At 44.1% G+C, this 17237-nt stretch overlaps 1 protein-coding gene across 3 annotated transcripts in view; it reads right to left on the reverse strand.

Annotated features, from left to right (window-relative positions):
• The window catches only part of LOC127584315 (netrin receptor UNC5D-like), a 562203-nt gene that overhangs the window by 31883 nt on the left and 513083 nt on the right, over window positions 1-17237 (reverse strand). For all 3 annotated transcript variants that reach the window (XM_052041008.1, XM_052041010.1, XM_052041009.1), the window contains exon 12: window positions 12630-12798. In XM_052041008.1, the coding sequence (XP_051896968.1) occupies window positions 12630-12798 (169 nt within the window). The remainder of the gene's footprint in view (window positions 1-12629; window positions 12799-17237) is intronic.

Raw genomic sequence — 17237 nt, forward strand, 5'->3', positions numbered from 1 at the left:
CATTTGCCTCTGGAAGATTATTCTCTGCACAATGCCATGCTCTGCAACATGAGTAGAAATCTAACAGCAGTGAGAAATACTCTGGAGTTTGTTGGTAAGAAACGAACATTAGATTTAATTTAAATATTAAATATGTCTGATTCAATTCATATTAATGTTCTCTTAATTAACTAAGATCCATTGTTCAGTGAACCCTCATTTACACAGTACCAGGCGACTGTTATATGAGGATGTAATGAATCCACTTAATCACTGAAGTGTTCAAACAGTTCAGGATGTACAAGTGCAGATGCTCCATGGATTTGCCAAATCTTATTAAAACTGGGAGAATATTCCTCTTTATCTCCATATCTGAAATGTTATGTTTGTGGCCTCTAAATCATTTGAACCAGTGCTGAGTTAAACACACTGTGTGCAAAATGCAGCACATTACATCAGAAACAGGACAGGCTAAGTCTAATGCAACAATCAATCTGCTGGAGGAATTCAGCAGGTTAAGCAGCATCTGTGGGAGGAAAGGAACTGTCGGCAATTCGTCGACAGTTCCTTTCGTTCCGCAGGTGCTGCTTGACCCTCTGAGTTTCTCCAGCAGGTTGTTTGTTGCTCCAGATTCCAGCATCTGCAGTCTCTTGTGTCTTCAGACTAAGTCGCCTCTTGGCTTCAGCATCACAAAGGCTGAACCATTCTGAGGGGCACATAATATTGGACGACAGGCTGCTTTACTGTTGAGGTGATGAACTGCCGGCAAATAATGGGGTCTTAAGGGCAGCCGTTAAGAGAGTCTGCAGCTCAAAGGCAAGTCCGTAAAGGAGACAGAATGAAGTGGCGGAGACCAAAAGTGAGGAGTAATGCTATGGAATCCTCCATAGAACATAGAACACTACAGAACAGTACAGGCCCTTCGGCCCACAATGTTGTGCCGACATTTTATCCTGCTCTAAGATCTATCTAACCCTTCCCTCCCACATAGCCCCCTATTTTTCTATCGTTCATGTGTCTATCTAAGAGTCTCTTAAATGTCCCTAATGTATCTGCCCCCACAACCTCTGACGGCAGTACGTTCCACGCACCCACCGCTCTCTGTGTAAAAAACTTACCCCTGACATCCCCCTTATACCTTCCTCCAATCACCTTAAGATTATGTCCCCTCGTGTTAGCCATTGTTGCACTAGGAAAAAGTCTCTGACTGTCCACTTGATCTATGCCTCTTATCATCTTGTAGACCTCTGTCAAGTCACCTCTGATTCTTCTTCTCTCCAAAGAGGAAAGCCCTAGCTCGCTCAACCTATCCTCATAAGACATGCTCTCCAATCCAGGCAACATTCTGGTAAATCTCCTCTGCACCCTCTCTAAAGCTTCCACATCCTTCCTATAATGAGGTGACCAGAACTGAACACAATGATCACCTCTATGTTCACCTGGGGGACTGGATGGGGCTCAGTTTAATGTTTCAACTGAAAGGCTCTGACAAAGCTGTACTCCTGCAGTAGGTGCTGGGATATCAGCCCAGTGAAAAGTCAAACCCTGAGGCACAGATGACCGAATGAAAAGTACCTACAGGTTGAGTTAATATGGCCATCCTGCTGGCACTCTGTCTCTCTCGTCTTCACCCGCTCCCTCTCCCTCACTCTCTCTGACTCTTCCTTCTTCCCTCTCTCCCTCCCTCCCACTCTTTCTTTTTCACTGTCTTTCACTCTTGCTCTCTCTCTCATTCTGTCCCTCACTCTTTCTCCAACTCTCGTTCTCTTTCACACTTGCTCTTTCCCTCTCTAACACTTTCTCTCTCTTTCTCTCTCTCTCATATTAACACAATCCCATTGACAAAGCAGCCATTTAAATATTTTCCATCAGCTGCTACCAATAGTTGTGCATCAGAAACCTTTTGTTTGTGCGCTGATTATTGTATTTGGTTTACACATCTCTCTGTGCTGTTCTAAGTCAGTTGGTTACTAAATTGTTTCCACCTTGTTAAACTAAGTTGCACAAAAGTACATTTCTGCCATTTATCCACTGATAAGGCAAGGTTATTATATTTAATCATGTCAACTGTTGCTCAGTGGGCAACATTCCTTCTGCTTAATCAGAGAATTGTTTCTGTCTCAGTGCTGGGACAGTCACAGTAACCCCGGCTGACAATGCATTGTTGAAGGTGTTGCTTTCTGCAAAGGGCCCCATAAACCAAACCACACTGGGCCTCTCAAGTGTACCAAAGGTGAGTGGTGGGGAACACCCACTCCTCCAGATGTTCAGCCCAATAATGATCCCTCAACCAATGTCTGAAAACATATTAACGGGCCTTTGCCACAGCACTTTTTGTGGGAGCTTGCTTTGAGTAAATTAGTTGTCTTGATTGTGACATCACAGGTACCTCACTGGCTGAAAGGTGTTTGGGGTAGTTGTATAAGGTGCTATATAAATGCAAGAGCATCCTTATTCTACCAGCCTCAATACAGGGTGGTGTCCTGGGCCTAACTATCTGCAGCCGCTTCATTAATGATCTTTCTTGCATCATAAAGTAGAAGTGACAATGTTTGCTCAGGATTGCCCATTGTTTAATTCTGTTCACAGATCCTGAGGCAGCTCATACTTGCACAGAGCATGACCTGATTGCGCTGGAGAAGGAGATTCACTGGGATGTTGACTTGATTGGAGGGCTTTAGTTGTGGGGCTTGTTTTCCCAGGAGCCGAGGGGTGACCAGCTAGAAACATACAAGATTATGAGAAACACAGATAAGGTGGATAATCATAACCTTCTTCCCATGGAAGGGGTATCAAAAAAAAAGAGGGGCATAGTTTTAAGCTGAGAGGAAGGAGATTTAAAGAGGATCTGAGGGGTATTTTGTTATTACACAGAGAGTGATTGATCTCTGGAACACACTGCCAGAGGAACTAGTGGAATCAGATACAATTACAACATTTAAGAGGCACTTTAACAGAAATAGGCAAATTATAGAAGGATACGGTCCTAATGTAGGCCAATGGGATTAGTGTAAATGGGTAAAAAGCTCAGCATGGACGTGGTGGACTGAAGGGCCCGTTCCTCTGCTGTACATCTCTGTCGGATCCGGTTATTTTCAAATCCGCAGGTTCTTTCAGGAGTCTAAGAATGAGTTGAAAACAACTTGGTGCTTCACAAAGTTTTATTGGAAAAGTTTAAAACAAAGAAACAGTCACAGAGCACATGGTACTAGCTTTACTACTAGGAGATCAGTAGAGACAAAGGAACTAAAAATGAGCTCGAATCCATCACCTCTGTGACTATAGAACAATATTCAGGCATCCACTTATTGCTTTCCAACTCTTGCTCCACCCCTTCCCCTCACCTCTTTATACTGGCTATCTCCCCTCTGCCTTTCAGTCCAGATGAAGGGTCTAGACCCAAAACGTCAACTGTCCATTTCCCTCCACAGATGCTGCCTGACCCACTGAGTTCATGGGCTCATTGGTGGTGAGTATGATCTGAGTCACAACAACGGCAGGCAATTAATATCTCCAGGTAGAGACTAACCACTGACCATTGACTTTAATCATATTCCCATCACTAAGTCCCCACTACCAACATCCTGGGGGTCACTACTGACCAAAAATTCAATTGGACCAGTCACATAAGTAGCGTGGCTATGAATGTACCTCTGGGTACCCTGTGGTGAGTGATTCACCTCTGGGTCCTCCAAAGTCTTTCCACCATCTATAAGGCATAAGCCAAGGGTGTGATGAAATATTCCCTGCTCGCCTGGATGTGCAGATCCAGTGACTCTCAAGAAGCTTGACACCAACCAGAACAAAGCAGCCCGCTTGATCCGTTCACCACCCGAAACAGCAAAACATTCATTTCCCCCCACTACGGGTGCACTGTGCCCGCAGCGTGTACTGTCTCCAAAATACACTGAACTTATTCACTTAGTCTACTCCGACAGCACCTCCCAAACCTGCAATATCTATCGCCAGAGATGAGGGCCTCAGTGACATGGGAACACGGACACTTGCATGTTTCCTCTCAAAGTCACATACCACCCTGGCTTGGAAATATATCGCCATTCCTTTAATGTCACTGGGTCTAAATCTTGGAACTCCCTCCTCAATAGCAATGTGGGAGCACCTTCACCAGAATAACTGCTGTGGATCAAAAAAGCAGCTCACCGCCATCTTCTCAAGGGCAATTAGGTACGGGCAATAAAACCTGCCCTTGTCAGCAACACTCAGATCTCCATCAATCAATCAATAAATATACAAATAACTCAATCAATAAATAAATAAGCAAACAAACAAATCAATCAATCCCCAGATAAATATCCCTATGCGGTGTCTTTTTAAGAGAATTATGTTGCCATTTTGCGTCTTACAAGAGACTTGTTCGGTTGAAACATGTGTCCTTCCGTTCCACTGCCCCGAGTCTAAATCTAACAGATTGCTTGTGTCTACACCATTTGCTGAGCCCTTATGGTGGTCACATTAATCAATTAATCTTCTTCTCACAAAGAAAATGAGTTCAGCCAGACTTCTGGTTAACCCCTTCTCTGAAGGACAGCACTGTTGACAACAATGACCTACCTCAATGTCTTGCTGCCAATGTTGCTGGAAGATGGGGGAAGTGTACAATCCAATTTTATTTGCATTTTGGTGTCCGTCTGTTCAACTGATATAATCAGCAGCACCTTCTCCTGGCACTGGGAAAGAGTGGAGGTCACGCCAGCTACCATGGAGCCCAGGGGAGAGGGAAATTACAGCCTCTGGAGCTTTTAACCACAGCAACTGTGCTAACAACAAGTTCTTGCATTTATATTGCACCACTAATGTAGTAAAAGATCCCAAACTTCAGGATCAATCTTAGGGCTATAGGCTGAACCCTACCTCAGCAATGAAGCACTATGGACCACCTCTTACACTACCGCGGACTTGTCTCTGATTGTGTTTTTCAGTCTTTTTTCCCTCTTCACCGTCCTAGATACTTTATATATAATTTATGTTCTGTGTGTTGTCTGAACCTACGTGCCTGTGATGCTGCTGCAAGAAAGCTTTCATTATACCTGTACCTCACCGTACTTGTGCACATGTCAAGAAACTCAACTTGACTTGGAATGGGATTCGTTTGCTGCTTCCTTCAATGGATGGCCCCTTCCGTGCTGTGAGATTCCATAATTCAAGGTAACCTCCACCCTACAGTCCTCCAAAACTGCCATTTTTTGTTAGTCTATCCTTAATTTTTGTTGCTCCAGCACTGGTGGTTGTACCTTCCTGGGCTCTAAGCTTTGAGATTCCCTTCTGAAAACTCAAGATGCTCCTTAAAATCCACCTCCTTAAGCTAGCTTTTGGTTGTATCTCCATATGTAGATTTTGCTTGCTAATGCACTTGTGAAATATCTTAGGACATTTCATAATGTCTGCCATTGTTTACCATGTGGACCAGAACAGTCTGGTCCAACCAATGCTCCTTGCCTGGACTAGCCCGGGTGAGGAAAGTGATTGGACACCAGCAGGACTTAAAAAAGGACCTGTAAAGAGCCAGATGAGGTGTCAGTGAGCCAACGGCCCTCCATACCTGGACAGGAGATGGATACCAGGTTAACCTGCATTAAGAATCAGCTATGGTGCATAGCAGAAGATGGTTGTTGCAACACCCAAGGTGCTTCAGCAGTCACGGTGGCATTGAGACACAAGAGACTGCAGGCGTTGGGATCTGGAGCAACACACAATGTGCTGGAGGAACTCAGTGGGTCGAGCAGCATCTGTGGGGGGGAGAGGAATTGTTGACCTTTCAGATTGAAATCCTGCATCCGGATCTTGTAAGAGATGGAAGTGGGAAGTGCGGGGCTGGGGAACTATCACGTTGGAGGCTGTGGAGAGAAGATCTCCTGTGGTGAGATCTGGGACAGTGCAGGAGATGGTGGCCTGGTGTTGGTTGGTGGGGTTGTACCTTCCTGGGCTCTAAGCTTTGAGATCCCTTCTTGAAAACTCAGGTTGCTCCTTTAAATCACTCTGCATTCTGTTATTGCTTTTCCCTTGTACTACTGCCATGTACTGATGTGGTGAAATGATCTGTATGGATGGCATACAAAACAAAGCTTTTCACTGTACCTCCGTACATGTGACAATAATAGATCAATTGCCAATCTACCTCCTTAACCTAGCTTTTGACTGTATCTCCACATGTGGCTTGCTGCTAGATTTTGCTTGCTTGGGATTGGTCCAGAGGTTGGTATGAGGATGTATCTAAGACTGTCACCTGGCCTCCACAATGTAGAGGTCAGTCCGCCAGACAACAATGGCTCTACCCTTGTCTGCGGGTGGCCTTGAGTTGACTTGGCTTTTGTGATTTCTTGTACTTTGGAGAAACCAAGTGCTGATTGGGTGAACATTGCAGAGCACCTGCGTTCACTCTGCAGGACCCTGGCACTTTCATTCTCCATTCCATTCCCACTCTGATCTGTCTGTGGCCTCCTGCACTGTTCCAACAAGGCCCAACGAAGCGTAAGGAACCACATCTCATCTTCTGTCTGGGCATGTTACAGACTTCCAGACTCAACATTGAACAATCAACTTCAAGTGAACCTGTTTCTTCTGCCTGCATCAGAGCTAGCCAGCTCTGCAGTCAGTCATCCATCTGTGATATCTGGTCTGTTTTTCCTCTCTCCATTGGTATAGTCTGATCTGCTGGGCATGCCCCACAACCCTGCTATTAGCAACACACAACACAGACAAAGAAGCATAGTCACCACCTAATCGCTCCCACTAACCCATTCGCCCTGGTCTCACCATATCACAGGTGTTTCCTTCCATCCCTCTCGCTCAACCCTTTTTGCAACTGAAAACTAACTTATTTTTTTTAAGTTGTCTCACTTCTGACGATGGCTCTCTGAACTCTCTCTCCCTCTCTCTCTCTCCACTGTTGTTGCCAGACCTGATGAGGGCATCCAGCATTTTTATTTCAGATTTCCAGCATCTGCAGCTTTTTCTGATTTTCATAGAAACACAAGTTGTTGTTACTGGCTCTCTGGACTTCAAAGGTGATGGACAGGAGGAGGCATAACAGAAAGACAAATATAATAGAACATAGAACACTACAGCACAGTACAGGCCCTTCGGCCCACAATGTTGTGCTGACATTTTATCCTGCTCTAATATCTATCTAACCCTTCCCTCCCACATAGCCCTCCATTTCTCTATCATTCATGTGTCTATCCAAGAGTCTCTTAAATGTCCCTAATGTATCTGCCCCCACAACCTCTGCCGGCAGTGCATTCCACGCACCCACCACTCTCTGTGTAAAAAACATACCCCTGACATCCCCCTTATATCTTCCTTCAATCACCTTAAAATTATGTCCCCTCGTGTTAGCCATTGTCGCCCTGGGGAAAAGTCTCTGACAGTCCACTCGCTCTATGCCTCCTATCATCTTGTACACCTCTATCAAGTCACCTCTCATCCTCCTTCTCTCCAAAGAGAAAAGCCCTAGCTCACTCAACCTATCCTCATAAGACACGCTCTCCAATCCAGGCAGTATCCTGGTAAATCTCCTCTGCACCCTCTCTAAAGCTTCCACATCCTTCCTATAATGAGGTGACCAGAACTGAACACATCCTTAACAAAAATACACTGAAGAAATTTTTAAGTGGTAATACCAACAAAATGATGTGTTTGCTTGGCTTTGACAACACACAGTGTAACCAGTGCTCAATCTCTAAAAGCCATCTCACCATGAGTTCTACAAAGGCTTCTCTCTAAATGAAGTATTGCTGAGTGTGCACAATTTCAGCACAGACAGAAAGAGAGACACAGTAATCAGAAGCAAAACAGGCAGAAGGAATTATCTGTATCAAATTTTGTTTTATTATCTTTTTGGCAGAGAAGACATTGTGCAGTATCCTGTGAGAGAAACCCATCCTGTAACCTGTACTTCTATATCTGCAGTTTTAATCTGATGTAGAAGTGCTTTGAATCATACACAAGGGCAGTATGAAGGGAACAGAAAGAATGAGAAAGGATCATTCATGACTTTTATTAAGCTGTTTTGTCCCAAGAGGTAACATATCAATCCATGACTTCTATCTCATGTTCCATAACTTCAGAAGCATCAGTGAATTCAATACGATTGATACTTGGCAGAATGCCCTCCCAGTCCATTTCAACATGTCCTTCAGAGGTCTCTTCAGATCTGGATGGGATATTAGCTTAACGTCCCACCTTACAGAAAATGGAACCTTCTCCAAGTCCAGTCATAGTGAATTCAATTTGTATTGCACCAAGAAAATACTGTGGAGAAGGAGGCAAGCTACTGCCAATGAGTCACTCCTTTTTCTTCTTTTTCCAAAGGAGGTTTATTCAGTGATTACAGCATCTCATTGCCACAATACCACAGTATTCCACACTATTTACAATCAATAGCTTCAAATTACAACACAGTCATTACTCTCCAGGACAGAGCCCCTGTGGTGTCCATTGGGCCCGGAAGGCCCCCATTGTACCTGTGAATACCGTGTGCTCCTTCTCCAGGGACACTCGGGCATGGATGCAACCCCGGAAGAGGGGCAATCAATCAGCTTGAGCAGAACCCTTGACTACCCACAGCCTGGACCTGTGAATGGCCACCTTGGCCAGGCCCAGGAGCAAACTACGTCACTCCTTGAAGAGCCCAACCAATGAAAAACTCTATTATAGCTTTACACTGTATGGTTTTCCAAGTATTTAGCCAATCTCTCTATTGAGATTTATTAATAAATCTGCTTCCTCTGCCATTTCAGGCAACAAATTCAAAATCATGATAGCTTGCTGTGTGGAAAGAACTCTCTTGATCTCCCCTCTGGGCTTCTCTTTGCTAATTGCCTTAAATCTGTGTCCTTTGGTTACCAAACCTACCGCCGAGGGCAAAAGATTCTCTATCAAACTCTCTCTAAATGCCTCTATTAAATCACCCCCTTCTTTGCTCCAAAGAAACAACTGCAGTCCCTCCATGAAACTGAAATCCCTCATCCCTGGGACCCTCTGTGTGCTTGCCAAAGCATGGACACCTTTATGAAATGAGGTATCAGAACTCAATGGTCCAGTGAATTGTCAATGTGTAAGATTACTTCCTTGCTTTTGTATGTAATTTATAAAAACACAGATCCTCTACAGCTGCTACTTTGTCCTAACACATTTACAGACGTGCATTAGGTACACAGAAGTTTACAACTCTAGATCTTGAGGGTGCCTAGATTACGGGTTGAACCACAGGTGTGACCTGGTCTGAAGATAGATCACCTTTTCTAGAGAGAATGCATCGGAAGTGAATGAGCAAATCAACAGTTTAAGAGAAAGTGACTCAAAGACTGAAGATTTGGCTGTGTGACGTTTTGGATGCAGTTGTTGGTTAATTCAGGAACAATGTGGATTGTTAATGGCAGATATGGAGGTGGAGATAAGAAAAAGGGCAGTAGATTATATTTCATATTTTCATATTTCTTTACAACACATTCATCTCATCATGTCTATGCTGGCTCTCAGAGCAATCCAATCCCTCCACTTATTTGCCTCTAACCTATTCTCTCTCAGGTGCTTATGAACTCCACTCCCCCCCCCCCCCCCCCCACATCCTCCAACAACAAATCAGATGAGGGGTAACTTAGGCAACTCAGGAAAATGGGACTAGCTCAGGTAGGCAACTCAGTTGGCATAGATGAGTTAGGCGAAGGGCTTGTTTCCATGCTGTACAACTCTATGACTCTATTGTAGTCAGTTAACCTACCAACTCTGATTAGACCACACTTAGAGTACTGTGTCCAGTTCTGGTTGCCTCATTATAGGAAGGATGTGGAAGCGTTGGAAAGGGTGCAGAGGAGATTTACCAGGATGCTGCCTGGTTTAGAGAGTATGTATTATGAGGAGAGACTAAGGGAGCTAGGGCTTTACTCTTTGGAGAGAAGGAGGATGAGAGGAGACATGATAGAGGTGTACAAAATATTAAGAGGAATAGATAGACAGCCAGCGCCTCTTTCCCAGGGCACCAAAGCTCAATACAAGAGGGCATGGCTTTAAAGTAATGGGTGGGAAGTTCAAGGGAGATATCAGAGGGAGGTTTTTTACCCAGAGAGTGGTTGGGGCATGGAATGTGCTGCTTGGGGTGGTGGTGGGTACATTGGTCAGGTTCAAGAGATTGCTAGATAAGTATATGGAGGAACTTAAAATAGAAGGATATGTTGGGGGAAGGGGTTAGATAGTCTTAGGAGAGGTTTTAAAGGTCGGCACAACATTGTGGGCCGAAGGGCCTGTTTTGTGCTGTACTGTTCTATGATTTTATGATTCAACCAGCATGTCTGGGATGTAGGAGGAAATCGGCACAGAAGAGAAGATGAGGCCTGGGGCAGATCAGCCATGACCATATTGAATGGCAGGGCAGGCTTGAGGGGCTGAGTGGCCTACTCCTGCTCTTATTTTATTATATTCTTAAACTGGAGCACCACAGGAAACCCATGCAGTTACAGGGAGAACATGCAATCTGTACACACACAGTACCGGAGGTCAGAATCAAACCCAGGTTGTTGGAGCCATGAGGCAGCCCTCTAACTGCTGAGCCACTGTACCACGGTTTCAATTATAATGTTACTAAGTTCCTTGACTGGGGCTTAAACTCACAATCTTCTGGCTCGGATGTTACTGACTGAGCCAGGCTGTTATAATAAGAGCACTAGCTTTTTATTATCCATTATTGTTGTAAGTCTATCATAACAAAAGTACATCAAAGGGATGTTTCTCGAATGTGATCTTTACAAGTTAATAAAGAACTAATCCACACAGAGTCTGGATTTCATGAGCTGATGAAATGGTGGGCGTAAACATCACATAAACCTATTCAATACCTGCAGGTCTATGTGTCAACGTTTCAATGCAGTGCAGGAGTTGTTACACTGCACTTAGAAAGATCTATTCTTCTGTCCCTGCTCTTATACTTAATAAAATCAATCCTCCACACACTGACTCCCACTTCGAGTTTCTCTGCATCCTATTGTTTGGCGAGGATGTGAAAGGTTGCAGTTTCAAAGTGGGTGGAAGGAGTTAAGGAAAATCAAACAAACGACAGATGTTGGAAATTTAAATGCAGAAAATGTTGTAAACACTCAGCAGGTCAGGCAGCATCTGTGGCGAGAGAAACAGAACGAACGTTCAGATTGAAGATCTTCACTTGAATTCTTTCTCTCTCCACAGATGCTGCCTGACCTCCTGGGTGTTCCCAGCATTTTCATTTTTTTAATCTCATTTCAGCAAGTTTGTTTGGATTTTTTTTTGATTTTCATTTAATGTTTCAGGTCAAAGGGTTTTAATCCAGTTTATCTACAACTGCATCATTCCAAAGACGTATGGGTTAGGAAGATGCGGGTATGCTACGTTGGCGCCAGAAGTGTGGTGACACTTTCGGGCTGCCCCCAGAACACTAGACGCAAAAGATGCATTTCGCTGTGTGTTTCAATGTACATGTGACTAATAAAGACACCTTATCTAATCTAACATCTTCAAAATTATCAGCTTTTACTGAGGTGGAGTTATGGTACAGGTCAGCCTTTATACAACTGAATGGTGAAACAAGAAGGGTTTCAGGTCATTAAAGGAAGGATGCAATCACACCGGAGATGGCTCAGAAATGATTGACAAGGATTGTGCCATGGCTGGAAGTGTGGTCCTGAGGAACAATTCTGAGGCAGGATCATTCTCATTGGAACAAAGGTAGCTTTGGGCAGCACAGTGATGCAGCTAGCAGGGGCACTGCCTCACAGGTCAGAGTCCCAGCTTCAAAACAGTTGCCGTCTGTGTGGAGTTTGCACATTCTACCTGTGACTGAATGGGTTTCCACCAGCTGCTCTGGTTTCCTCCAACATCCCAAAGATGTGTGGGCTTGCTACGTTAGTTGGCCGCTGTAAGTTGCCCTTGTGTGTAGGTCAGTGGTAGGATCGGGGTGAGGGGGGAAGAGTTGTTTAATATGTGGGGAGAATTTTAAAAATGGGGTTAATGTAGGATTAGTGTAAAATCAGTGAGTTGCAGGGTCTATATCCATACTGTACCTCATTTAGTTGCGGTGTATACAACTATGAGAGGCCTAGGAAGTGTGAACAAGATTGAGCTGTTTCCCTTGGTAGAGAGCTTAATAATAGAGTACATAGGTTTAAAGTATCAGGCAAAAGATTTAGAAGTAAATTGTGTATTTTCCTTTCAACTGAGTGTGTTGGAGGGCATCTGGACCTCACTGCTTTAAACTGTGGTGGAGGTATGCTTAAAAAGTAATCAGGGAGCACTTGGTGTCTTGTAACCTACTGGTCTCCGTATCAAGAGTAGAGAAGAGGACAAATGTCAGAAAGACTCCTTTTTCACTGGTACTTGCACAATGGGTCCAATGACATCCTTTGGTGCTTTGAATTCCTGTGATTCTTATGATCAACCTCAGGGAGCTTGTTGACTTGGTCTGGTTCTTAGGTCCTTGATTCAAACTTTTGAAACTCCTTCAGTTTTTTCCATGGTCTTTGAATCATGCTTCCAGATTTATCCCACCTTCTTGTCCACTCCTTTCAGTACTGCCATCTACCCCAGGGTCAGCTTGAATCAGGGTCAATCTGAATACGTCAATGCGGCTATTGCACGGAATCTGAAAATGTCTCCAAACTTACCTCCCATTTTCCTGTCAGGATCTGCCTCTTCAGCTTTATGCTCCAGTGGTCTGGACACACCATCGCACAGTGAGGGATCGTCAGAGCAACTGGATTGGATAAGGCTAAACCTGGCGGTCCACAGGTAACCTCAGGACTCAGAAGAACCTCAGCTCCTTCAGGCTGCAGGCTGTAATCGGGAGAGACACAACAGAGTAATCAATGAATTGATTCATCAAAGTCAACTTGTCAACTGGAAGGGCTGGGAAAATGCATACAATCAATATAGGTGAAAGGTTATGCTTGTAATAACAGTGTGCCAACTATCGCATCGGGCAGAAAGTACAAAAGCTTGAGAACACGCAGCACCATGCTCAAGGAGAGCTTCTATCCCGCTGTTACCAGACTCTTGAAAGGACCTCTTATACGACAAAGATGAACTCTTGATCTCTCAATCTACCTCGTCATGGCCCTTGCACTTTATTTGTCTACCGGCACTGCACTTTCTCTGTAGCCCAACTGTAACACTATATTCTGCATTCTGCTTTTCTCCCTTTTGTACTACCTTAATGTATGTATCTTATGTATAAGATAAGAATAGATATATTTATTAGTCACTTGTACATCGAAACACACAGTGAAATGCATCTTTTGCATAGAGTGTTCTGGGGGCAGCCCGCAAGTGTTGCCATGCTTCTGGCACCAACATAGCATGCCCACAACTTCCTAACCCGTACATCTTTGGAATGTGGGAGGAAACCGGAGCACCCGGAGGGAACCCACGCAGACACAGGGAGAACGTACAAAACTCCTTACAGACGGTGGCCAGAATTGAACTCGGGTCACTGGTGCTGTAAAGCGTTATGCTAACTGCTACACTTGTGACGAATAAAGAAATCTTATCTTATCTTACATTGCTGTTGGGTGGGGAGATTCTGGTTTTCGAGCCAATGACGATGAAGGATTATAGCTGTAATGCAGCCATAGTACACCAGCAGTGGACACTGCGAACGTTTAGAGTGATGGATGGATGTCAGTCAAATGAATTGGTTTGTCCTGGAGTGCTGTAGGTGCTGTAAGTGGAGAGGATCCATCGTAACCCTGACTTGTCTTGCGGATGGTAGAAGGCTTTAGGTGCCGAGGGATGGCTCCACTCACCACACGATGCCCAACCTCTGATCTGTTCTTGTGGCCAGAATATTTATGTGAAATTTCTGGTTAACACTGACCCTCCAGGATATTGTTAGCAGGAGAAGCAGCAACAGTAATGTCATTAAACATCAAAGGGAAGTGGTAAGACATACTTTCATTGGAGATTGTCATTACACGGCACTTGTGTGGAGAAAATATTACTATCCATACCCTGGATGTGGACCAGGGCTTGCTTCATTATCTGTTGAATATTCCAGTGAGAATATCGTTAGCTGTAACGGCTACTGACCAGAGACATCACTTTGAACCTGGGTTACATAAGAAACAGAAGCAGGAGTTGGCCATTCAGCCCCTGCTGCTTGTTCCACCATTCAAAGAGATGATGAGTCATACTGTATGTCAGGACCGCTTTCCTGAACAAGCCCGACATCCCTTGATTGCTGGTGCTCCTGCCATACACGGCCACGGAACAATCCCTTCCTGTGGCAGTATATCTGATGACAACCAGACTCCCTAAAGGAGTTAGTAAAGTTCACTTCAAGAGACAGACATTAAGAGGTTTAAAAAAAGAGCCATGGCCTATACATTAGGCTGTCTGTTAGTTTGAAAGATGTTGGAGCTCAGAGTAATTCTAACTGCAGTATGCTACCAATGTCAATTAAACAATCAGGTTCTGCTGTTCTAAAATACATGGGCAGCTGAACAACAGTGATCTGAGTTTACTAAATAGATTCATGCTGTTGTTCATGGTGTGCTGCAGAAAATGAATGCGTATAATATCAAGGACGTTACATGCATCTGCGGATAGTGTCAGCTGCGACTCTGTGGGTAGCATTCTCTTCGATGAGCCGGAAGGTCGTGAGTTCAGTTCCCTCTCCGCGAACTTGAGTACAAACACCTGGCCTGAGTAACACGGCACTTTTGGATCAGATGTTGTGAAGGTCAGGTATGGCTGCAAACTTTTAAATAAGTTTTATGTTCAATAAACAGTGAGCTATCTGTTAATTTGCGATGTATTTGAAGGATGGTTGAGCCCACTGGGTTCAAGTTTGATACAACTTGATAAATGGATCATGTTTGACTGTTACTGAAGCTGCAGACTTAAATTTCTAAAGTGCCTTTTAGAATCAGAAGGTCCCAAGAATCAATGTAAAACTCTTAAAGCACATCATTGCTATAATGCAGGGACTAAGGCAACCAATTTGTACATAGCAAGCTCCCAGAAACAATCACATGGTAATAATCATTATATATATATATTTTACTGATGTTGTCTGAAGCATAAACATTGGTCAGGGCACACTGATGCAGCAGATCAGCACTACTACCTCACGCTCCAGAGACCCAGGTTTGATCCTGTGACCTTGGATGTTGTCTCTGTGCAGTTGTATTTTTTGATGTTCGGAAGAATGAGGGGGTGACCATTTTGAGACATATAAGGTCCTGAGGGGGCATGGCAGGGTAGATGTTGAGAAGCTTCCATTGGTGGGAGAGTCTTGTATGAGGGAACCACGGTTACAAGGTAAGGAGACGGCTATTTAAAACAGAGATGGGTAGAAATTACTTTCTGCAGAGGGTGGTGAATCTCTGGAACCCTCTACCCACGAAGGTTGTGAAGGTGGGATCATTTAAGGTGGAAGGAGATAAGTTTTTCAAAGATTGAGGAACTGAGGGTTTTGGGGAACTGGCACAGAAGAGGAGTTGAGGCCAGCACAGAGCGGCCATGATCGTATTGAATGGTGGGACAGGTTTGAGGGGCCAAGTGGCCTACTCCTGCTCCAATTTTCTTGTGTTCTGTGGAGTCTGCATATCTTTCCTGTGACTTCATGAGCTTCCTCTGGCTGCTCTGGTTTCCTCCCACATCCCAACACGTGCTGGAAAGTTAATTGGCTACAGTGAATTACTCATTAGTGTAGGTAAATGGCACATAGAATCAAAGGGGAGTTGATGGGGATGGGTGAGAGGGAATAAGTTGCTGAGGTACAGGGGAATAAGGAGGGGGAATGGGACCAATGGGATGGTTCTCCTGAGAGCCAGCATGGACACAATGGGCTGAATGGTCTCCTTCAGCGTCGCTCTAAGGACAAAGACTCCAGAGGTAATCCTCCTGTCCTTCTCTGAAGTAGTTCGCTGGGACCTCCCTTAGGAGCCAAGAGGTAATGTTGCAGCTATATAGGACCCTGGTCAGACCCCACTTGGAGTACTGTGCTCAGTTTTGGTTGCCTCACTACAGGAAGGATGTGGAAGCCATAGAGACGGTGCAGAGGAGATTTACAAGGATGCTGCCTGGGGAATACGGAGCATGCCTTATGAAAGCATGTTGAGGGAACTCGGCCTTTTCTCCTTGGAGCAACGGAGGATGAGGGGGGACCTGATAGAAGTGTATAAGATGATGAGAGGCATTGATTGTGTAGATAGTCAGAGGCTTTTTCCCAGGGCCGAAATGGTTGCCACAAGAGGACACAGGTTTAAGGTGCTGGGGAGATGTCAGGGGTAAATTTTTTACTCAGAGAGGGGTGCACGGTGGTGGAGGCAGATGTGATAGGGTCTTTTAAGATACTTTTGGATAGGTACATGGAGCTTAGAAAAATAGAGGGCTATTGGTAAGCCTAGTACTTTCTAAGATAGGGACATGTTTGGCACAGCTTTGTGGGCTGAAGGGCATGAATTGTGCTGTAGGTTTTCTATGTTTCTGTTTCTAACTCTTTATTCCTCTGCTCTTCACTGGGATATCATTCTCTCAAGACTATGGAACAATACTTGACCCCACTGCTTTCCGACAGTTACCAAATGAATCACTGCTGAGATGTCTGAGCAGACACACAGACCATAACAAGCATTGATTTTTTCTGTTGATTTTCAATTAACCAGTACACCAAATGAAAGCCAATAGCTTATGTAATTCCCAATCAAATAGGAACTCATTGCACTAAACATTTTGAAGTGTTTCAACCATGTGATAAACTTCTAAACTTTTCTTCTTTACTCTCTCAACTGATAATTTAGAATTATTGAAAAATTCAAACAGAAAGTGTACAGAAACAAGGATAGATGTACTGTGTTGGACAATATTTAAAGAAATGTTGTACCACTTGCTTATCCTTACTACCCAATTCCTCTAGCTTTCTTGAATAAATCTCACAGTTAAACATTTTCAAAAAGCCAGCAGTCTACTCACAAAAGAATGGTAGGCTTTCTAGAACATCTTAATAGGATTCTCAGAAGTACCTCAAATGATTAATCATTCTAGAGTCCATCAGTTTCGCTACACAGTACAGCAAACTACTGAACAGAACAAGGCCCCACAAACCTTGGCCAACCTGACATGTAAAAGTCTGATAATCTGGTGCCCTTGGGACTCTGGTGATGCCGGACCAGCAGATTTTCTGGACTACTGGATGTTCCTCCTATTAATAGCCCAACACACTTTTATTTCACTAGTATTTCATTATTTTGTAACATAATAAATTTTCCAGT

The sequence above is a fragment of the Pristis pectinata genome, chromosome 29 (genome assembly GCF_009764475.1).
Source record: "Pristis pectinata isolate sPriPec2 chromosome 29, sPriPec2.1.pri, whole genome shotgun sequence".
In the NCBI taxonomy this organism is placed as follows: domain Eukaryota; kingdom Metazoa; phylum Chordata; class Chondrichthyes; order Rhinopristiformes; family Pristidae; genus Pristis; species Pristis pectinata.